Source organism: Oncorhynchus mykiss, chromosome 13 (assembly GCF_013265735.2).
Source record: "Oncorhynchus mykiss isolate Arlee chromosome 13, USDA_OmykA_1.1, whole genome shotgun sequence".
Taxonomy (NCBI): Eukaryota; Metazoa; Chordata; class Actinopteri; order Salmoniformes; family Salmonidae; genus Oncorhynchus; species Oncorhynchus mykiss.
In genome coordinates, this window is record NC_048577.1 from 8,926,364 (window position 1) to 8,949,533 (window position 23,170).

Genomic DNA, 23,170 nt, shown 5'->3' on the forward strand with positions numbered 1-23,170 from the left:
CCAAATACCAATATCCTGTTTCAGGCCCAATGTATAGACACGATCCGGCTGTTTGGTCACACATATGACTCAGTGTAAAGCATCCTATGGGCCAGATGCGGTCCAAATGTTGAAGATATTTGCCTGGTTAAAATGTTATTTTACAGGGAACAGTGGGATAAGTGGCTTGTTCAGGGGCAGAATGACAGATTTTAACCTTGTCAGCTCGGGGATTTCATCCAGCAACCTTTTGATTACTGGCCCAATGCTCTAACCACTAGGCTACCTGCCGCTCCAAAAGTTGCGGATGGTTTGTCCTCTGAGAAATCAATGGTAAGTTCCGGTGTTCCTCAAAGTTCAGTTTTAGGACCACTATTGTGTTCACTATATATTCTACCTCTTGGTTATGTCATTCGGAAACACAATGTCAGCTTTCAATGCTTTGCAGACGACACACTGTTGTACGTTTCAATGAAACCGAAGCCCCAAAATTGCCTACCCTGGAGTCTGTGTTTCAGACATAAGGAAGTGGATGGCAGCAAATGTTTTGGTTTTAAATTCAGACAAAACAGAGATGCTAGTTCTAGGTCCTAAGAAACAAAGATATCTGCTGTTTGACCTGACAATTCATCTCAATGGTTATACATTCATTTCTAATAAAGCTGAAGGATCACTGATTTCTCTTTTGACAAAACATTTTCAAGAGCAGTTTTTTCCATCTTGGTAACAGCTAAAATGTCTGAAACCTTTTCTCCAAAAATGATGCAGAAAAGCTTATCCATGCTTTTGCACATCAAGATTAGACTTCTGCAATGCTCTACTCTCCAGCTACTCGGATAAATAACTAAATAAACTTCAGCTAGGGATAAATACGGCTCCTAGAATCTTGACTAGAACCATAAAATGTTGCTCCAGTGCTAGCCTCTCTACACTGGCTTCCTGTTAAGGTTTGCTAACCTACAAAGCATTACATGTACTTGCTCCTACCTATCCCTCTGATATGGTCCTGCCGTATATACCTGCATGTACGCAACGGTCACAACATGCAGATCGCCTTACTTTTCCTAGAATTTCTAACCTGGAGGCAGGGCTTTCTCCTACAGAGAAACATTTTCATGGAATGGTCTGTCAATCCATGTGATAGACGCAGACTTGGCATCAACCTGTAGCCTTTTCCTGCAGTCAAATGACCTAGTGGCCTCATGGGTGGAATGATATTAATATTTTTCATAATTTCATAATTAATAGACATATTTTTTGTAATGTAATGTGTATAAAGTGTAATATTGGGATGGAAACTCAAAATGGAATCAATTTAAACTCTGTAGCTGACATGGTACAGGTGTCTTCTTTTTTGTAAGCCCATAACCATGTGTTTGAGGTGAATACTTTTGTTTCAAAGTAGATTTGTTTGGCTACCAAGAAACACTCTGTGTGACCCTGATTTAGCCCACTGCAGTAACAGGTTAAGTCTTTACTGAAGACTCATCTCTTCAGTTGGTCCTATGATTGAGTGTCCCAGGGGTGCGAAGGTGAACGGCAAGGCACTGGAGTGACGAACCACCCTTGCTGTCTCTGTCTGGCTCCCCCCTCTCCATTTGGGATTCTCTGCCTCTGACCCTATTGCGGGGGCTGAATCACTGGCTTGCTAGTGCTCTCCCATGCCTTCCCTAGGAGAGGTGCATCACACCGTGCCAGGCTTTTTTCGCTATGCTCTAATTGAGTGAGTTGAGTCACTGACATGATCTTCCTGTCCGGTTCTGCTGTATTTGGGCTTGTGCAGTGGAGGAGATCTTCATGGGCTATACTCCACCTTGTTTAGTTGTATTTAGTCATTTATTGAGGACCTCACCTCATTAAACAAGGTGGCATAGCAGCTACAACCTTCAACCTGTTGAACTGGTATCATTTGTTTGGCCCTTAACAGTTAAAGTGGAAATCTGTGTCTGAAATGTCACCTGACAGTAGTTAGGGAATAGGATGCCTTTCCAGACACAGACTATGTGTAGGTTTAGTGTGGTGTATGGATGGGATGTTTAAATCACTGATTGATAGTACATTTACTATAAGATCTCATGAATAACGTTGGTTATATTGTGTTATTTAAAGCTGGAATCCTTAATGCTGAAACTGTCTGTTTGAGATATGACAACAACAAGGAAGTTACTGTAAAAAAAAAAATATCTTCCCCCGCCCCTCTCTTTTGAGCAGCACTGGGGCTGTTGAATTTCACAGTAGTGTACTGGAAATCCTCGTCCTGTTTCTAGGGGTGAGACGGTGGGACGGTGGAGTCCAGAGGCACTTCCTGGTTACTGTGTTGGATGCTGGGGTAGGTAACGTCATCCTGCTCGTCTGTGATCGCTCTCTGTGCTGCAGTAAGGGCCATGGTCATGCCTGAGATGTTGTCATACACTGGACTAGAGTCTCTCTGATGGGGAGAGAGGACAGACAACATGAGGGGTGAAATATATTACCACAGTCATTGAGTCCATCTAAATACAGATCACTGTAGCTCTTAGTCAACTGATTCCAGAAGACTCACCTGTCCGTTCTCTGCTGTGTCTCTTCTGTCTCTTGTGTCAGAGGTGGAATTGGAGGCCTTCTTCCTGTTTTGTGAATGAATGAATCAATTAATACATCAATCAACAATCAATCAAGCAATATAAATGATTTTGATCATTATAAAATATAATTTGAAAAAGGATCAATTCATCTCACTCACCTGAACCCAAAGAGACAGAGTATTAGAATCAGAACAACAACTATGATTCCTACAACATCATTCTTCAAAGACTAACGTAACAGGCAATTCTCGTAGTCTTCAACAGCACAGGAGTAGCTGCCTGTATCCTCACTGCTGACTGGGTCTAGGATCAGGAAGTTATCTTGGGTGTTTGGGTTGGTGAGAAGTTGTCCGTTCTTGTACCAGATGTAGGTGGGGTTGTCAGTTAGAGTACAGGTGGTGATACAGGTCAGTGTCACCTTCCCTTCCTCTGTGCCAGGAGTCTCCTTCACCTGCAGGTCTGAAAAGAAGGAAATTAAGACAAAATAACACAATCATCATTATTTCCACCAATCATATAATGACTTAGACTAGATTATATAATACTGTAAGGACAGTATTACCTGTGACAATCAGAGTTGTTCCAGGGAAGCTGTATCCCCATTTTACCGCAGTTGTTGTAAATCTAAACTTATATTCAGCTGAGTCACTCTCTCTCAGGTCTGTGATTCTCAGGGTGGAGCCCTTGTCTGTAGTTGGTTGGTACTTCATACTACCTGCATACTCTGGGTCCTGGCTTAGATCTGTAGTAACTCCAGACTCCCATTTGTTGAACCAGGATACTTCTGTGACGTTATGCCAGCTGGGAGGTCTATACATTCAGGTAATGTCCACTGTTGACCCCTTCATGGCACAGATACTCCTCTTGGTGTAAGTCACATTCAAACAGCTCTGACCATGAACACCAGAAACTAAATGTATCTGGTCAATTCCTCAAACGATAATGAGACTATTTTCAAGTGTTTTAGACGTATTGGACTGGTTCATTTAAAATGAATTAAATATATAGACACACACAGTGCATTCAGAAAGTATTCAGAACCCTTGACTTTTTAATTTTGTTACGTTACAGCCTTATTCTAAAACTAATTCCAAAATTATAATTCTAAAACAGTATAACAAGATAACATACCATCAGCAATGTTCTACCTTTTCTATTATACTGTATAGTTCCTACTAGTGTTACTATCCAAGAGTGCACCGATTTGTCTGTTTTCCCCACATGTTCTACTATTGGTCCACAGACCTTAATGATTGATACTTAAGATTATTATTATAGGTGAGTTCAGACTCACACAATGTAGGAGCGAGAAAATCCTCATGGCCTTTTACAGCACAGGAGTAACTGTCTGTAGAGTAACACCAGACCACTAGAGTATTACAGGAGTATTGTTGGGAAGTAGGGTCATGGAGATGTTGTCCGTTCTTGTACCAGATGTAGGTGGGGTTGTCAGTCAGAAGACAGGTGGTTCTACAGGTCAATGTTCTCTTCTATTCCTCTGTGGAGGAAGACACCTTCACCTGCAGCTCTGAATGATTCTAATGAATTATTAGAATTAGATATTATATATATTACCTGTGACAGTAAGAGTTGTTCCAGGGAAGCTGTACCCCCATTCTGCATACTGTGTTGTAAATCTGAACTTGTACTCAGCTGAATCTCTCTCTCTCAGGTCTGTGATTCTCAGGTTGCAGTCTTTCTCTTTAGTTCCAAGGTACTCAGCCCGACCTGCATACTCTGGACTGAGCTCAGGATTTTAGGCGTCTCATTATATTTATCTTGGATATACCAGTTTGGTTCTGAGACTACATGATTACTTGGATGTTGATATGTGCAGGGCAGTTCCACTGTTGAGCCCTTCACAGCACAGATACTCTGACAGGTTTAAGTCACGTTGACAGTTCTGACCCACAACACCTAAAACAGTAGTAGGCCCATTCATTATTCAATTAGTTAGTTCTATAATTATATCACTCAACAAAACATACATTTGTACGATTTTACTGAATTACAGTTCATATAAAGAAATCAGTCAATTGTTATAAATGAATTAGACCCTAATCTATGGATTTCACATGACTGGGAATACAGATACAATTAAAGTCAGAAGTTTACATACACTTAGGTTGGAGTCATTAAAACTTGTTTTTCAACCACTCCACAAATTTCTTGTCAACAAACTATAGTTTTGGCAAGTCGGTTAGAACATTTACCTTGTGCATGACACAAGTCATTTTTCCAACAATTGTTTACAGACAGATTATGTCACTTATAATTCACTATATCACAATTCCAGTGGGTCAGAAGTTAACATACACTAAGTTGACTGTCTTTAAACAGCTTGGTGTCACGTTCCTCGTAAGAACATTCGGACCAAAGCGTATTGTGATATGGGTTCCACATGTTTATTAAATGAAACGCACAAAAACAATAAAGAACGAACGGAACGTGAAGTAGATGAATTGCTGACGCAACTACACATAAACAAGATCCCACAATACACAGTGGGGAAATGGCTGCCGAACCAAAATAGAGAATAAAAAGGCTCTCTCCCGGACTGGGCACCGGCGCAGAGGAAGGCTCCTGCCATGGAGCTGGACTGGACGCCGTGCCTGGACTGGGCACCGGCGCAGAGGAAGGCTCCTGCCTTGGAGCTGGACTGGACGCCGTGCCTGGACTGGGCACCGGCGCAGAGGAAGGCTCCTGCCATGGAGCGGGACTGGACGCCGTGCCTGGACTGGGCACCGGCGCAGAGGAAGGCTCCTGCCATGGAGCTGGACTGGACGCCGTGCCTGGACTGGGCACCGGCGCAGAGGAAGGCTCCTGCCATGGAGCGGGACTGGACGCCGTGCCTGGACTGGGCACCGGCACAGAGGAAGGCTTCTGCCATGGAGCGGGACTGGTTCCGGACTGTTGACCGTCGCTGGAGGTTCCAGACTGTTGACCGTCGCTGGAGGTTCCAGACTGTTGACCGTCGCTGGAGGTTCCAGACTGTTGACCGTCGCTGGAGGTTCCAGACCGTTGACTGTCGCAGGAGGTTCCGGACTGTGAACCGTCACAGGAAGCTCTGGACTGTGAACCGTCACAGGAAGCTCTGGACTGGGAACCGTCGCCGGAAGCTCTGGACTGTGAACCGTCACAGGAAGCTCTGGACTGTGAACCGTCACAGGAAGCTCTGGACTGTGAACCGTCACAGGAAGCTCTGGACTGGGAACCGTCACAGGAAGCTCTGGACTGGGAACCATCACAGGAAGCTCTGGACTGGGAACCGTCACAGGAAGCTCTGGACTGGGAACCGTCGCCGGAAGCTCTGGACTGGGAACCGTCACAGGAAGCTCTGGACTGGGAACCGTCACAGGAAGCTCTGGACTGGGAACCGTCACAGGAAGCTCTGGACTGGGAACCGTCGCAGGAAGCTCTGGACTGGGAACCGTCGCCGGATGCTCTGGACTGGGAACCGTCGCCGGAAGCTCTGGACTGGGAACCGTCACAGGAAGCTCTGGACTGGGAACCGTCGCCGGATGCTCTGGACTGCCAAATACTAATTGAGTGTATCTAAACTTCTGACCCACTGGGTATGTGATGAAAGATATATAAGCTGAAATAAATCACACTCTACTATTATTCTGACATTTCACATTCTTAAAATAAAGTGGTGATCCTAACTGACCTAAAACAGGGAATTCTTACTAGGATTAAATGTCATGATTTGTGAAAAACTGAGTTTAAATGTATTCGGCTAAGGTGTATGTAAACTTCCGACTTCAACTGTATGCATCTGTTGGTCACAGATACCTTTAAAAAAACGGTAGTCAGTATCTGGTATGACCACCATTTGCCTCATGCAGTGCGGCATAAGATAAAGGATTTAATGTGTTTTTGTATTGAATACATGTGTCGTGGAAATTACTACCAAGGACTCAGTCAAACTTAAATTAATAATTATTTATTATCAGCCAGCTGGAGAGATTCCAACAAACTTAATGCACCATAGTACACATCGGTCAGGAGCTCTTTCAGGGCAGTCCCGTTAGTCCTCTTATATACTGCTTACACAGACAAGTTATATTTGCATGATTTACATTATTCATCATTAACATATGGTTCCTGCATGTAACTTATAGAACATATTCTGAGCGTTCTGCCAAAAGGTCTGAGGGGGTCATGACCGTCTCCCCTCATAACTCTACCTACAGGAACCAATGATTGTATGAGACAAGTACAATTCAAGGCTCTCTCTTCAGATAACATTTCCCCCACACATGAATATACACCTACCATTGGTGAAACATTTTATTATACATTATTTAATGGATAATATGAGATCATAAATTAAAAGATAGCTCTGAACACCTCCTCCCCCACCCCACCACACACAGCACTTCTACTCCAAGACGCTTGTAACATACGGATCCAGAGCTGCATATTATGCTACACATGTTACCATGGCAATCAGACTTACTAAAGTGTTAGAGAATGGGAGATGGATGACTGTTTACAAGATGTTTTCTATGTAAACTTTATTTAGGGATCTGGAACCGGTGCCAGAGAGAAGGGAGATGAAAGACGACATGTTTGTGCTTTCTGGTGTTTTATCAGTGACCCTGAACGAGCAAAGCTCTTTCCACACTGATCACAGCTATAAGGCTTCTCTCCTGTGTGTATGCATTGGTGTATAGTCAGGTCTCCTGATCGACTGAAGCTCTTCCCACACTGAACACAGCTATATGGCTTCTCTCCTGTGTGTATGCGTTGGTGTGCAGTCAGGTGTCCTGATTGATTGAAGTTCTTCCCACATTGATCACAGCTATAAGGCTTCTCTCCTGTGTGTATGCGTTGGTGTGCAGTCAGGGTTCCTGATTGATTGAAGCTCTTCCCACACTGATCACAGCTATAAGGCTTCGCTCCTGTGTGTATGAGTTGGTGTGTAGTCAAGTCTCCTGATCGACTGAAGCTCTTCCCACACTGAACACAGCTATAAGGCTTCTCTCCTGTGTGTATGCGTTGGTGTATAGTCAGGAGTCCTGATTGATTGAAGTTCTTCCCACATTGATCACAGCTATAAGGCTTCACTCCTGTGTGTATGCGTTGGTGTAGAGTCAGGTCTCCTGATCGACTGAAGCTCTTTCCACAATGATCATAGCTATAAGGCTTCGCTCCTGTGTGTATGAGTTGGTGTCTAGTCAGAGATTCTGATCGACTGAAGCTCTTCCCACACTGATCACAGCTATAATGCTTCTCTCCTGTGTGCATGCGTTGGTGTTTGATCAGGTCTCCTGATCGACTGAAGCTCTTTCCACAATGATCACAGCTATAAGGCTTCTCTCCTGTGTGTAAATCAAATCAAATCAAATTTTATTTGTCACATACACATGGTTAGCAGATGTTAATGCGAGTGTAGCGAAATGCTTGTGCTTCTAGTTCCGACAATGCAGTAATAACAAGTAATCTAACTAACAATTCCAAAACTACTGTCTTGTACACAGTGTAAGGGGATAAAGAATATGTACATAAGGATATATGAATGAGTGATGGTACAGAGCAGCAAAGGCAAGATACAGTAGATGGTATCGAGTACAGTATGTACAAATGAGATGAGTATGTAAACAAAGTGGCATAGTTTAAAGTGGCTAGTGATACATGTATTACATAAGGATACAGTAGATGATATAGAATACAGTATATACGTAGGCATATGAGATGAATAATGTAGGGTAAGTAACATTATATAAGGTAGCATTGTTTAAAGTGGCTAGTGATATATTTACATAATTTCCCATCAATTCCCATTATTAAAGTGGCTGGAGTTGAGTCAGTGTCAGTGTGTTGGCAGCAGCCACTCAGTGTTAGTGGTGGCTGTTTAACAGTCTGATGGCCTTGAGATAGAAGCTGTTTTTCAGTCTCTCGGTCCCAGCTTTGATGCACCTGTACTGACCTCGCCTTCTGGATGATAGCGGGGTGAACAGGCAGTGGCTCGGGTGGTTGATGTCCTTGATGATCTTTATGGCCTTCCTGTGACATCGGGTGGTGTAGGTGTCCTGGAGGGCAGGTAGTTTGCCCCCGGTGATGCGTTGGTGTAGAGTCAGGTCTCCTGATCGACTGAAGCGCTTTCCACAATGATCACAGCTATAAGGCTTCGCTCCTGTGTGTATGAGTTGGTGTCTAGTCAGGGATTCTGATCGACTGAAGCTCTTCCCACACTGATCACAGCTATAATGCTTCTCTCCTGTGTGCATGCGTTGGTGTTTGATCAGGTCTCCTGATCGACTGAAGCTCTTTCCACAATGATCACAGCTATAAGGCTTCGCTCCTGTGTGTATGCGTTGGTGTGCAGTCAGGTGTCCTGATTGATTGAAGTTCTTCCCACATTGATCACAGCTATAAGGCTTCTCTCCTGTGTGTATGCGTTGGTGTAGAGTCAGGTCTCCTGATCGACTGAAGCTCTTTCCACAATGATCACAGCTATAAGGCTTCGCTCCTGTGTGTATGCGTTGGTGTGCAGTCAGGTGTCCTGATTGATTGAAGTTCTTCCCACATTGATCGCAGCTATAAGGCTTCTCTCCTGTGTGTATGCGTTGGTGTGCAGTCAGGGTTCCTGATTGATTGAAGCTCTTCCCACACTGATCACAGCTATAAGGCTTCGCTCCTGTGTGTATGAGTTGGTGTGTAGTCAGGTCTCCTGATCGACTGAAGCTCTTCCCACACTGAACACAGCTATATGGCTTCTCTCCTGTGTGTATGCGTTGGTGTGCAGTCAGGTGTCCTGATTGATTGAAGTTCTTCCCACATTGATCACAGCTATAAGGCTTCGCTCCTGTGTGTATGAGTTGGTGTGTAGTCAGGTCTCCTGATCGACTGAAGCTCTTCCCACACTGAACACAGCTATAAGGCTTCTCTCCTGTGTGTTTGTGTTTGTGTTTAGTCTGGGCTCCTGACTGGTTTAAGTATTTCCCACAATCCAAGCAGGTATAAGGTCCCTCCCCTGAATTAATTCTCTGGTGAGATTTTAAGGTATTAGATGCATGCTCTAGAGTGTGAATTTGCTCATGATTTGTCAAGTCCTGTTTAGCCAAACTCTTCCCACAGTCAGAGCAGCAGTGTTGAGGTTTCTTCCCTGTACCTCTATGCTGGTGCTTCTTGAGGTGTTCTGATCTGGAGAGACTCTTCTCTTTCTTGTCAGCATCATGATGTTGTTGAGGCTCCCCAGATAAGCCCCTCCCTCTAAGAGAGCAACGATTAGGGATGTCCCCTGTGAAACAAAGGCATTGAATAGTTAGGTTTTGCAAATATGAGTCCGTAAACAGATGTGTCCTTCCATGAAATTAAGGCCTTTTGGGTCCCTTTCATATTTTCCAGCAGAAATTGTACATCAGCATTATATTTTAAATCATTGACATGCTTTGAAAGAACAATCTCTCTAATAAACCTGTTTACATGGACACATCTGAAATCAGGCTGATGGGACTTTGATAAACGCAGAAAATGGCCAATCAAAATAAACTTTCTACCACAGCCACTTATTTTTTATGAAGCAATAGGGAAAAATAAGGTTTGTATGTGCAAACTATTTCTAAGCTGCATAATTTCAGTTTTTCCTGAACTCACTGCACTCGGTCAAAAGAAGTTAGCTGGCGCTGCTTGTGTTAGCACACACACAGATTAAATACACCTCTATAACTCTGATTAAAGTGTTTACATGTCCTAATCATTCTAAAGAATTCTCAGAAAACCAGGTGTTTTTAAAGGCGTATCCTTACTTCGGTTATGACATTACACCAATTAAGATCAGCAGTGTAAGGTGTTTAATGGCAAATTATGAGTGTGCATGTAAAGCCCTAGTTATTTGGTTACTTTGACAGTCATTTCTGAACATTATTTATTTCATTTAATTAGTGATTCATTTACGTCTGTCCCTCATTTTAAGGCCATGTTGTAATATGGTGAAACTGTTCCTTACATTTTTGGGGCAAAAGAAAAATTGGACATTAAACAGTCAAATCATAGAGCAAAGGCAGGTAAGCTGGTTCTAGTCTTTTTATCAGTTATCTGGTGTTTTTTGTAGAAAACCGAGCAAGTGAACCATTTTGCCCATAAATTGATATGGTAGAATTGAAGCTTGTATTCAATGTTCAATCCCGGTGGAACAAAAGTAGCTTCCATTGACCCTGTCATAAGCACATTTGTGGCTGATTTAAAAGGACTATTTTACCAATGTAAACTAGTGGTTTTGTTGTTTTCAGTTGTCCTGTTACTTTATTTAGCACATTGGCACTTAGTACAGTATTTATTTTCATATAACTTCTGGAGAAAACATGTTTTTATGAAGTTGAACATGTGCTCTTCATGAAAGAATGTTAAAATTAGGTGAAATCTGAAAGTGTTTTGGGGGGATCTTCTCAAAATTAGGTGGAACGACCAGATATTTTCAGCAATATATAATTAACCAATTTATTGTTACAGAAGCAGACTGTAATCTAATCCACATGGTTCTTACTTAATGAAATCATATCTCCATGTTCCTCTTCTCCTCTCTCAGTTCCACTCTGCCCCGGTGTTTTCCTGCAGTCGACCAGAACCAGCAGTAAAGTACGGAGAGGCAGTTGACCTGGGGACTCCTGGAGGGTGGAGGGGGACGGGCTAGCTTTGTCCTGTTGGCCGCAAGAAGTTTTACAGTTGACCATTAAACCAAATATTGTATTAATTCAGTCTAAACCTCTGATTTGGGTGCATCCCTCGAATATCTCCTTTTTACCTGAAATGTTCAATCGTTCACTATAAGCCACAAATCTAAGAGCGTTGGATTGGTGGGTATGGGCTAGTTTCCATCACATTTCTTATACCAGTCATTTCCTATCAAACAGCGTGGAAGAGGAGAAGCAAGAGGGATAACTGGGCCCAAAATCTGGCTTCTGGCTTATTTGATCATATATACATTTTCGAAACGAGTAGGTTGTTAGGAGTGTATTGGTAAAAGTAGGCCACGTCACATCCAGGCAACTTTGAGAAAAAAAAAACTGAGGGAATGGAGACTAAAACAATTGCAAACTCTTTAGGCGAAATAGGGATCTTGTCAAGTGATAAGGATAGGATATTATTTCTGAACCAATATTCTAAAAACAAAGTTGAATTGTTATACAATATGTGCTGATTATTCCAGATATAATATATGTGTGGAGAGAAGTGATGCTTCTAAATGAAGGTTAATGACTAGAAAACCTGCTGATGAAAAGCAGAGTTTCACTGGAACTTTGTCAATAGCAAACCAACATGAAGTTAAGGCCACCAAAGTAGAAAAGGCATGATGAGGAATAAAGTTTCACATAGAAGTAGGTCTTCTTAGGAAGTGTTTTATCAAATTGATCTTAAAAGTATTATTTAAGGTAGGAATGTCCAGAAAATTCAGCCCACCATACTGATAAGTGTTCATTACAACAGTTTCCTAATGTGACGGGTTCGGTTTCTCCACAGAAAGTTAAAAAGCATCTGGTCTGTTGAAAGGGTTCTACATGGAACCCTAAAGAGTTCTACCTGGAACCAAAGAGGTTCTAACTGAAACACAAAAGGGTTCTTCAAAGGGTTCTCCTATGGGGACAGCCGAAGAACCCTTTCAGGTTCTAGATAGCACCTTTTTTTCTTAGAGTGTAGTACTGCTACACCCACTCCTCTACAACACTTCAACCGACCAAATAAATGATGTCATGGAGCATCACCATGGCGATGATGATTTGTGAGACGTCATTGGGTCGACAATCCACAATAGTGACTTAATGACATTTGGAGTTCCTGACATCATTTGTTTTGGCTTCTAACTGTTAGAGAGGATGGCTGCATCTGAAATGTCACCTGACAGTATATAGGTAATAGGATGCCATTTCAGACACAGACTCTGTGTAGGTCTATTCTAGTCTGATGGATGGATGGATGGTGTAATAGATTGGTCCTGAGTGGAGTAGCGGTCTCAGGTACAGCATCTCAGTGCAAGAGTTGTCACTGATGGAAGACAAGACTAAATGAAAAGTGGATCGGCGGTGGCTAGAAGGTCGGTGACGTCGAACGCCAAACGCCGCCCGAACAAGAGGGGACCAACGTCGGCGGAAGTTGTGACACACGAGTGCTTTCTGGTGTTTTATCATTGACTCTTTCCACTGTGGTGGACATTTTAATATTATAATTTTATATTATTATACTATACTGTTAAATTAGACATACTATACTGTTAAATTAGACATACTATACTGTTAAATTAGACATACTATACTGTTAAATTAGACATACTATACTGTTAAATTAGACATACTATACTGTTAAATTAGACATACTATACTGTTAAATTAGACATACTATACTGTTTTTACTTAGAGAATTGTCTATTGTTATATGCTAATATATTACTGAGAGAATTGTCTATTGTTATATGCTAATATATTACTGAGAGAATTGTCTATTGTTATATGCTAATATATTACTGAGAGAATTGTCTATTGTTATATGTTACTATATTACTGAGGGAATTGTCTATTGTTATATGCTAATATTCTTTGCTGATACAGGCTTGTCTTGTGTGACTTCGTCATAACTCTGAGCGTACAGATGTATGAGCTGTTTAGGTGCTACCACAGTATGTGACCTCCGCTGTTTACAATCAGCAGGAATGTAGCTATGTGGGAAGTGCAAGAAGGAACAGTGAGTGGTGGTGATATCAGCCGTCATGATCTACACAGACCAGCTAAATTACTTCATACAAATCTGTTTCCAGTGCCTGTTTCTGCACATCTGCTAACTGTCAAAGATAAAAAAGGATGTACTTTCAATAAAAGGCAAAAGACAGCTCTGTTCATTGAGCTTTCAACACGGACTATTCTTAGTGATGGTTGATTGCTTCATTTTTGCATATCTTACAATAAATATATTGTTTGAAAAGTCTCTCTTCCTATAGCATTTCTCTGACACCACAAAGACAGGAGTGAGGATTCTCTCCAGCGTGTGCAAGCAGGAATTGAGTTTAATAAGAAGAACATTGTTAGATACAGTCGTAAATATTGATACTTTTAAGAGAACAGGGCTGGGAGACAGGATTTAGTTGCTGGCCCACACTCCAGTACAGTAGGTGGTGTAATGTACCATAAAGTTGATAGGATTTAGTTGCTGGCCCACACTCCAGTACAGTAGGTGGTGTAATGTACCATAAAGTTGATAGGATTTAGTTGCTGGCCCACACTCCAGTACAGTAGGTGGTGTAATGTACCATAAAGTTGATAGGATTTAGTTGCTGGCCCACACTCCAGTACAGTAGGTGGTGTAATGTACCATAAAGTTGATAGGATTTAGTTGCTGGCCCACACTCCAGTACAGTAGGTGGTGTAATGTACCATAAAGTTGATAGGATTTAGTTGCTGACCCACACTCCAGTACAGTAGGTGGTGTAATGTACCATAAAGTTGATATGATTTAGTTGCTGGCCCACACTCCAGTACAGTAGGTGGTGTAATGTACCATAAAGTTGATAGGATTTAGTTGCTGGCCCACACTCCAGTACAGTAGGTGGTGTAATGTACCATAAAGTTGATAGGATTTAGTTGCTGACCCACACTCCAGTACAGTAGGTGGTGTAATGTACCATAAAGTTGATAGGATTTAGTTGCTGGCCCACACTCCAGTACAGTAGGTGGTGTAATGTACCATAAAGTTGATAGGATTTAGTTGCTGACCCACACTTCAGTACAGTAGGTGGTGTAATGTACCATCAAGTTGATAGGATTTAGTTGCTGGCCCACACTCCAGTACAGTAGGTGGTGTAATGTACCATAAAGTTGATAGGATTTAGTTGCTGACCCACACTCCAGTACAGTAGGTGGTGTAATGTACCATAAAGTTGATAGGATTTAGTTGCTGACCCACACTCCAGTACAGTAGGTGGTGTAATGTACCATAAAGTTGATAGGATTTAGTTGCTGGCCCACACTCCAGTACAGTAGGTGGTGTAATGTACCATAAAGTTGATAGGATTTAGTTGCTGACCCACACTCCAGTACAGTAGGTGGTGTAATGTACCATAAAGTTGCTAGGATTTAGTTGCTGACCCACACTCCAGTACAGTAGGTGGTGTAATGTACCATAAAGTTGATAGGATTTAGTTGCTGACCCACACTCCAGTACAGTAGGTGGTGTAATGTACCATAAAGTTGATAGGATTTAGTTGCTGGCCCACACTCCAGTCAGTAGGTGGTGTAATGTACCATAAAGTTGATAGGATTTAGTTGCTGGCCCACACTCCAGTACAGTAGGTGGTGTAATGTACCATAAAGTTGATAGGATTTAGTTGCTGACCCACACTCCAGTACAGTAGGTGGTGTAATGTACCATAAAGTTGATAGGATTTAGTTGCTGACCCACACTCCAGTACAGTAGGTGGTGTAATGTACCATAAAGTTGATAGGATTTAGTTGCTGACCCACACTCCAGTACAGTAGGTGGTGTAATGTACCATAAAGTTGATAGGATTTAGTTGCTGGCCCACACTCCAGTACAGTAGGTGGTGTAATGTACCATAAAGTTGATAGGATTTAGTTGCTGGCCCACACTCCAGTACAGTAGGTGGTGTAATGTACCATAAAGTTGATAGGATTTAGTTGCTGGCCCACACTCCAGTACAGTAGGTGGTGTAATGTACCATAAAGTTGATAGGATTTAGTTGCTGACCCACACTCCAGTACAGTAGGTGGTGTAATGTACCATAAAGTTGATAGGATTTAGTTGCTGACCCACACTCCAGTACAGTAGGTGGTGTAATGTACCATAAAGTTGATAGGATTTAGTTGCTGGCCCACACTCCAGTACAGTAGGTGGTGTAATGTACCATAAAGTTGATAGGATTTAGTTGCTGACCCACACTCCAGTACAGTAGGTGGTGTAATGTACCATCAAGTTGATAGGATTTAGTTGCTGACCCACACTCCAGTACAGTAGGTGGTGTAATGTACCATAAAGTTGATAGGATTTAGTTGCTGACCCACACTTCAGTACAGTAGGTGGTGTAATGTACCATCAAGTTGATAGGATTTAGTTGCTGGCCCACACTCCAGTACAGTAGGTGGTGTAATGTACCATAAAGTTGATAGGATTTAGTTGCTGACCCACACTTCAGTACAGTAGGTGGTGTAATGTACCATAAAGTTGATAGGATTTAGTTGCTGGCCCACACTCCAGTACAGTAGGTGGTGTAATGTACCATAAAGTTGATAGGATTTAGTTGCTGGCCCACACTCCAGTACAGTAGGTGGTGTAATGTACCATAAAGTTGATAGAATTTAGTTGCTGGCCCACACTCCAGTACAGTAGGTGGTGTAATGTACCATAAAGTTGGATGCCAACCACCGATAAACCCCAAAGAAGAATATGTATTTTCATTGTCAGAGTGAGTATCTGGTCATTTAATGGATAATCTGACTTTCAAATCAGTGGAGGTGAACAAGTGCACATTTTGGGAGGAAGTAGAGATATATTAGGTAATATGACAGATTTCCAAACATGATATAGCTGTAGATTAACGTTACTTTGCTGAGGGAAAAAATATCCTAACAAGTTTTACAATCATGTTTATTTTTGTCCAGCAGTTTAAACCGAACACAGGAATGTAGAGGATTAAAGGTGATGAAAACTAGTCCTAGACATTTTATACAACACAGCGGGCATATGTTAAAACCAGATTTACCTGATCCATTGAGGAAGCCATTGTTTCTTTGTATGGCATGAAATGTTGTAGGGTACAGTTTGACAACTTTGTTGTAGTGTTCGGATAATGACAGCTAGTAATGAGTTGCTGAGAGAAAATTCGATTCTCAAGACTGCAACAGATGCGCCCCTAGACCAGAGCAATCAAACATCTATTTAAATATCCAAACGTAAGTTAGAACAAATAAACGTCTCATGTAGCCTAGTATTACTTCAGAAAGTTCCTGGATAACATTTTACGTGATCAATAAAAGTCGAGTAAAGTCAAGAAAATGTTCAACAACACCCCTTTCACTAAGAATCCTGTTGTCTGCTATCGTCTACTTTTACCTGGCAGCCACTTGGAACAGATGCACAAAGAGGGAGGATCTCAACAGGCCTCTCTCTCGTGAGGGAGTGTCTGGGAATGAAATGTTCCGTCTTTCGCTGCTGATACAATGGCACCTGCTGTTCACTACCAGCACAGACAGGAAAAAAAGAGCTATTTATGCAAGTCTTTGCAATGGGTGCATCAAACCTAATTCACAAGTAATTCTCCGGTCAAAAATAAGTCCAGTGGTGAACAACTGACCCAATTGTCATACCTGAGTAAAGTGAAGATACCATAATAGAAAATGACTCAAGTAAAAGTCACACAGTTAAATCTACTTGAGTAAAAGTATTTGGTTTTAAATATACTTAAGTATCAAAGGTAAATGTAATTGTTCAAGTATAAGTATGAGTAATTCAAATGTCTTTATACAAAGCAAACCGGAAGGCACAAATGTATTGTTTTTTAAATTATTTACGGATAGGCAGGGGCACACTCCAACACTCAGACATAATTTACAAAAAAAGTATTTGTATTTAGTGAGTCCGCTAGATCAGAGGCAGTAGGGAGGACCAGGGATGTTATCTTGATAAGTGTGTGAATTGAACCATTTTCCGGTCCTGCTAAGCATTCAAAATGTAACGAGTACATTTAAGGAGTAAAAAGTACATCATTTTCTACAGGAATGCAGTAAAGTAAACATTTTCAAATATATAAATAGTAAAGTACAGATACCCCAAAAAACTAATTATGTAGTACTTTAAAATATTGTTTATTTAAGTACTTCACACCCCTGTGTAAGTCTTTCTTCTTAACTAAACTACAGCCAAATGTACTGTATTTATAACTAACACCCTTCTGTCTATGTATATAACTGGTATACAATAAATACACAAAAGCAAAGCACAGCACAGCAGGCCTATACTGTTAAAAGTAAACCAGACTTACCGGATCCATCGTGGAAGCTATTGTTTTCTTCAGTGTTTCTTACTAAGACAAGAAATGGGTAGGCTACATACAGTACAGTTACTTTGTTCTCACAGAGTTCAGATAAGGATTAGGGGGTTGCAGGGGGAGAATTCCTGTCTCAAGTCTGCAACGGATGCACCCCTAGACCAGAGCAATCAAACATCTATTGAAATATCCAAGCTTGATTACGTTATGACAGCATAACGTCTCACATCTTTATTTAACTAGGCAAGTCAGATAAGAACACATTTTTATTTACAATGACGGCAGAGGAACAGTGGGATAACTGCCTTGTTCAAGGGCAGAACTAAAGTTGTTTACCTTGTCGGCTCGGGATTCGATTTAGCAATCTTTCGGTTACTGGCCCAACGGTCTAACCACTAGGCTACTGCCCCAGGCTAATCTTACTTCAGAAAGTTCCTGGATAAGATTTTACCAAAACTATACAGATTGAGTAAAGTCAAGAAAATGTTCAACAACACCCCTTTCCAAAAGTATCCTGTTGTCTGCTATCGTCTACTTTTACCTGACAGCAACTTGGAACAGAGTTCTATTTGAGTTCAGATGTTCTCAAGGCTGTTGTTGCATCTCCCTCCCTTCAGCCTAGAAACATAAAGAGAGACAACAAACACACTTTATAACTGATGAAAAACTACACCTGGTACTTCCATTAAGCAGGAAAAAGTCTCTATTATAACAGATGTGTAGCACTGTAAGACACGTGTTTCTCTGTTGATTGTTTAAAACCTGTTTTATTCTCAGGACCAGGACTATAACACTGAGTATTGGGGCCCAGGCCAACAACATATCCTGGTCTCTATTCTCAGGACCAGGACTATAACACTGAGTATTGGGGCCCAGGCCAACAACATATCCTGGTCTCTATTCTCAGGACCAGGACTATAACACTGAGTATTGGGACCCAGGCCAACAACATATCCTGGTCTCTATTCTCAGGACCAGGACTATAACACTGAGTATTGGGGCCCAGGCCAACAACATATCCTGGTCTCTATTCTCAGGACCAGGACTATAACACTGAGTATTGGGGCCCAGGCCAACAACATATCCTGGTCTCTATTCTCAGGACCAGGACTATAACATTGAGTATTGGGGCCCAGGCCAACAACATATCCTGGTCTCTTCTACAGAATTCAACTAAACATTTAAAAAAATACATATTTAAAAAAAAATGTATATCCAATCATCAACGTAAAAGAAAACATGAAACCACATTCGTATGTATGTTTTACAATGACATTTACATGCAAGCATTCGTTCCACATAACAAATCACCAATAAAAAGTTGAATGGTGAGGTATAAGATATTATCAAGTGTAGTTCCAGTGTGAAGAGAGAGAGGTTTGGTAGGAGAACTTACTGGCTGTGAGGAAACAGAAGAGTGTGAGGTCTGTGTTTGACATGACCTACAGGTACTGATGGGCAGAGCTGACTTCCTGCCCCCATGATGCCTCTTCCTAACAACCAACACATCATTCGATTCACAATCAAATGTGTGAACATCTCTCTGGAGCACACTTAATACACAATAAGGAAAGTTCAAAGATATCACAAATTAAATCCTTTAAAATAAATTCAACAACTTAATTTGACGACACTAATAGTCCTATGTCTTCTGTACTTCTATGTGTCCCATCAGCTACACTAAAACCTGGTGAAAGGTTTTAAAATAAATATGTGAACATCTTTTAGGAGCAAACTAATTATACAAGAGGACTATGGTCCTTTTAAAAATTGATTATTAGATTTTTAAAAACATATAATCAATGTCATAAGCAGATGTTGTTGAGCAGATAATGGAATATATTTATTGATATATTGAATACATGAATACACACCTTGTATTGTTGAAACATTATACAATTCATTAATAGATAATAGGAGTTATTGAAGTAAGATACAGCTCTGAACATCCCCACCCCACCACACACCACTCCTACTCCAAGACGCTTGATACATGGTTCCAGAGCTGCATATTATCAACACAGGTTACCATGGTAATCAGACTTAGAGAATGGGAGATAATAACTCTTTACAATATGTTTTCTGTTCAAACTTTATTTAGATATCTTGAACTGGTGCCTAAGAGGAGGGATGAAAGAAAACATGTTGGTGCTTTCTGGTGTTTTTTCAGTTACCCCGATTGAGCAAAGCTCTTTCCACATACACCTTACTCCTGTCTCTCTCCAGTGTGTAGGCGTTGGTGTGTGCTCAGGGCTGCTGATTGATTAAAGCTCTTCCCACACTGATTACAGCTATAAGGCCTCTCTCCTGTGTGTATAAGTCGGTGTTTGGTCACGGTGAAATCTCAAGCAAAACTTCCCACACTTATCACAACTATAAGGCTTCCCTCTAGCATGAATCCGCTGGTAAATGACCAATTTTCTCTGTTTAGCAAAACTCTTCCCACAGTCAGAGCATCGGTGGTGAGGTTTCTTCCTATAAGTCTTTGCTGGTGTTCATTGAGACGTTCTGATCTGGAGAGACTCTTCTGGAGAGACGACTTGTCAGCATCATGTTGTTGTTGAGGCTTCCCCTTATGATAAGCCCCTCCCACTGAGAGAGCTACGGGTAGAGTTGACCGCTGTGAAACAAAGCTAATGAATAGCAGGTTAACTGATGGGACATTGATAAATGCATAAATTTGCCTATCAAAATAAACGTACTACCACAGCGTCCATGTTATTTTTGATTACCATATTTGATTCCGATTTCGGACATATTAAGTTTGTATGTGAAAACTATATCTAAGATGCATACTTTCAGTTTACCTGAACTTACTGCACTCGAGCAAAAGGAGGAAGCTTGCGCTGCTTGTGCTAGAACATGTGCAGATTAAATATGCCTCTATGAATCTGAAGGCCTTTACGTGTCCTAATATATTTTAAAAATTGCTCAGAAAACCAGGTGTTTTTAACAGCGTCACTTCGATTGTCAACTTAAGCCAATTAAGATAAGCAGAGTAAGGTGTTTAGGTGACCTACTGGGTGCTGGGTACTGTACCTACTGGGTACTGAGATCACGCGGGGTGCAGTATGTCCTCCAATACTTGCAGCCTCGCTTGGATGAGGGCTTAGCAGCCTCTACACTGAGAGGGTATTTGGCCGCTATATCTGCCTGCCATGTGTGGTGGATAGACAGGCCAGTGGGGCGCCATCCCTTGGTCTCCAGGTTTATGAAGGGGGTTCGTCGCCTGCGTCCAGCTAGGACGCGCTCAATGGCGAGCTGGGATCTGGATGTGGTCTTGGCAGCTTTGGCAAAGCCGCTTTTCGAACCGTTGGAGTCTGCCTCCCTGAAACACATCTCTACGAAGGTGGCTTTCGTGGTAGCAATAACTTCCATGAAGAGGGTGGGTGAGCTCCATGCTCTTTCAGTATGTTCTGAGTGCTACCGGATGGACCCCGGTAGGAGGAGTATATCTCTTCGCCCCAACTCTTCATTCCTCTGTCTGTCAGACAGTTATGTCAACATCCCTTTTATCCTGTCTGCTTACGACCCCCCGGGAGCGGCGGAAGAGCCTGGCGCTCCCTCCGGCATGCTGTGCCCTGCGTGGGCTCTGGCTGTCTATGTGGAGCGGACACGGGCAGTGAGAACAACAGACCAGCTCTTTTTCTGCTATGGTGAGAGTCCTGGGGACTGGGTTATCAAAGCAGAGGCTCTCTCACTGGATCGTGGACACGATTACGACAGCATACCGCCTGGCTGGAAGGCCAGTGCTGGGATCTGTGGTGGCATATTCAAAGGTAAATGTAATTGTTCAAGTATAAGTATGAGTAATTCAAATGTCTTTATACAAAGCAAACCGGAAGGCACAAATGTATTGTTTTTTAAATTATTTACGGATAGGCAGGGGCACACTCCAACACTCAGACATAATTTACAAAAAAAGTATTTGTATTTAGTGAGTCCGCTAGATCAGAGGCAGTAGGGAGGACCAGGGATGTTATCTTGATAAGTGTGTGAATTGAACCATTTTCCGGTCCTGCTAAGCATTCAAAATGTAACGAGTACATTTAAGGAGTAAAAAGTACATCATTTTCTACAGGAATGCAGTAAAGTAAACATTTTCAAATATATAAATAGTAAAGTACAGATACCCCAAAAAACTAATTATGTAGTACTTTAAAATATTGTTTATTTAAGTACTTCACACCCCTGTGTAAGTCTTTCTTCTTAACTAAACTACAGCCAAATGTACTGTATTTATAACTAACACCCTTCTGTCTATGTATATAACTGGTATACAATAAATACACAAAAGCAAAGCACAGCACAGCAGGCCTATACTGTTAAAAGTAAACCAGACTTACCGGATCCATCGTGGAAGCTATTGTTTTCTTCAGTGTTTCTTACTAAGACAAGAAATGGGTAGGCTACATACAGTACAGTTACTTTGTTCTCACAGAGTTCAGATAAGGATTAGGGGGTTGCAGGGGGAGAATTCCTGTCTCAAGTCTGCAACGGATGCACCCCTAGACCAGAGCAATCAAACATCTATTGAAATATCCAAGCTTGATTACGTTATGACAGCATAACGTCTCACATCTTTATTTAACTAGGCAAGTCAGATAAGAACACATTTTTATTTACAATGACGGCAGAGGAACAGTGGGATAACTGCCTTGTTCAAGGGCAGAACTAAAGTTGTTTACCTTGTCGGCTCGGGATTCGATTTAGCAATCTTTCGGTTACTGGCCCAACGGTCTAACCACTAGGCTACTGCCCCAGGCTAATCTTACTTCAGAAAGTTCCTGGATAAGATTTTACCAAAACTATACAGATTGAGTAAAGTCAAGAAAATGTTCAACAACACCCCTTTCCAAAAGTATCCTGTTGTCTGCTATCGTCTACTTTTACCTGACAGCAACTTGGAACAGAGTTCTATTTGAGTTCAGATGTTCTCAAGGCTGTTGTTGCATCTCCCTCCCTTCAGCCTAGAAACATAAAGAGAGACAACAAACACACTTTATAACTGATGAAAAACTACACCTGGTACTTCCATTAAGCAGGAAAAAGTCTCTATTATAACAGATGTGTAGCACTGTAAGACACGTGTTTCTCTGTTGATTGTTTAAAACCTGTTTTATTCTCAGGACCAGGACTATAACACTGAGTATTGGGGCCCAGGCCAACAACATATCCTGGTCTCTATTCTCAGGACCAGGACTATAACACTGAGTATTGGGGCCCAGGCCAACAACATATCCTGGTCTCTATTCTCAGGACCAGGACTATAACACTGAGTATTGGGACCCAGGCCAACAACATATCCTGGTCTCTATTCTCAGGACCAGGACTATAACACTGAGTATTGGGGCCCAGGCCAACAACATATCCTGGTCTCTATTCTCAGGACCAGGACTATAACACTGAGTATTGGGGCCCAGGCCAACAACATATCCTGGTCTCTATTCTCAGGACCAGGACTATAACATTGAGTATTGGGGCCCAGGCCAACAACATATCCTGGTCTCTTCTACAGAATTCAACTAAACATTTAAAAAAATACATATTTAAAAAAAAATGTATATCCAATCATCAACGTAAAAGAAAACATGAAACCACATTCGTATGTATGTTTTACAATGACATTTAC

The 23,170-nt window shown here is 41.7% G+C and overlaps 2 protein-coding genes and 1 long non-coding RNA gene across 3 annotated transcripts; all 3 read right to left on the bottom strand.

Moving 5' to 3' along the window:
* Positions 1–2,242: 2,242 nt before the first annotated feature.
* Positions 2,243–3,361, bottom strand: LOC118938526 (sialoadhesin-like). The gene is made up of 4 exons (XM_036942578.1): positions 3,106–3,361; positions 2,783–3,002; positions 2,522–2,585; positions 2,243–2,407 (listed from the first exon to the last, which is right to left on the bottom strand). Exons 1-4 carry the CDS (start codon positions 3,359–3,361, stop codon positions 2,243–2,245), a joined length of 705 nt encoding a protein of 234 aa, XP_036798473.1.
* A 3,209-nt stretch (positions 3,362–6,570) lies between these two features.
* LOC118938527 (zinc finger protein 271-like) lies at positions 6,571–12,282 on the bottom strand. The gene is made up of 3 exons (XM_036942579.1): positions 12,254–12,282; positions 8,611–9,854; positions 6,571–7,879 (listed from the first exon to the last, which is right to left on the bottom strand). The coding sequence occupies exons 1-3, from the start codon at positions 12,280–12,282 to the stop codon at positions 7,068–7,070; spliced, it is 2,085 nt and encodes a 694-aa protein (XP_036798474.1). The 3' UTR covers positions 6,571–7,067.
* A 6,634-nt stretch (positions 12,283–18,916) lies between these two features.
* Positions 18,917–22,013, bottom strand: LOC118938196. Its single transcript, XR_005035448.1, has 3 exons — positions 21,885–22,013; positions 20,578–21,297; positions 18,917–20,158 (listed from the first exon to the last, which is right to left on the bottom strand). It is a non-coding gene; the product is annotated as an uncharacterized LOC118938196 (long non-coding RNA).
* Positions 22,014–23,170: the final 1,157 nt, after the last annotated feature.

Bases quoted from the DNA above. Each gene is read 5' to 3' on its own strand.
- LOC118938527 (XM_036942579.1), bottom strand. From the start codon at position 12,282: ATGACGTCTCACAAATCATCATCGCCATG. The intron at 9,855-12,253 runs GTGATGCTCCAT...ATTTCATGGAAG, and splicing joins CACAAATCATCATCGCCATG to GACACATCTGTTTACGGACT. The intron at 7,880-8,610 runs TCACCGGGGGCA...TTTGATTTGATT, and splicing joins CCTGACTCTACACCAACGCA to TACACACAGGAGAGAAGCCT.
- LOC118938526 (XM_036942578.1), bottom strand. From the start codon at position 3,361: ATGTATAGACCTCCCAGCTGGCATAACGTCACAGAAGTATCCTGGTTC. The intron at 3,003-3,105 runs GTAATACTGTCC...CCTTCTTTTCAG, and splicing joins AACAACTCTGATTGTCACAG to ACCTGCAGGTGAAGGAGACT. The intron at 2,586-2,782 runs GTTACGTTAGTC...TTCACAAAACAG, and splicing joins GAAGACTACGAGAATTGCCT to GAAGAAGGCCTCCAATTCCA.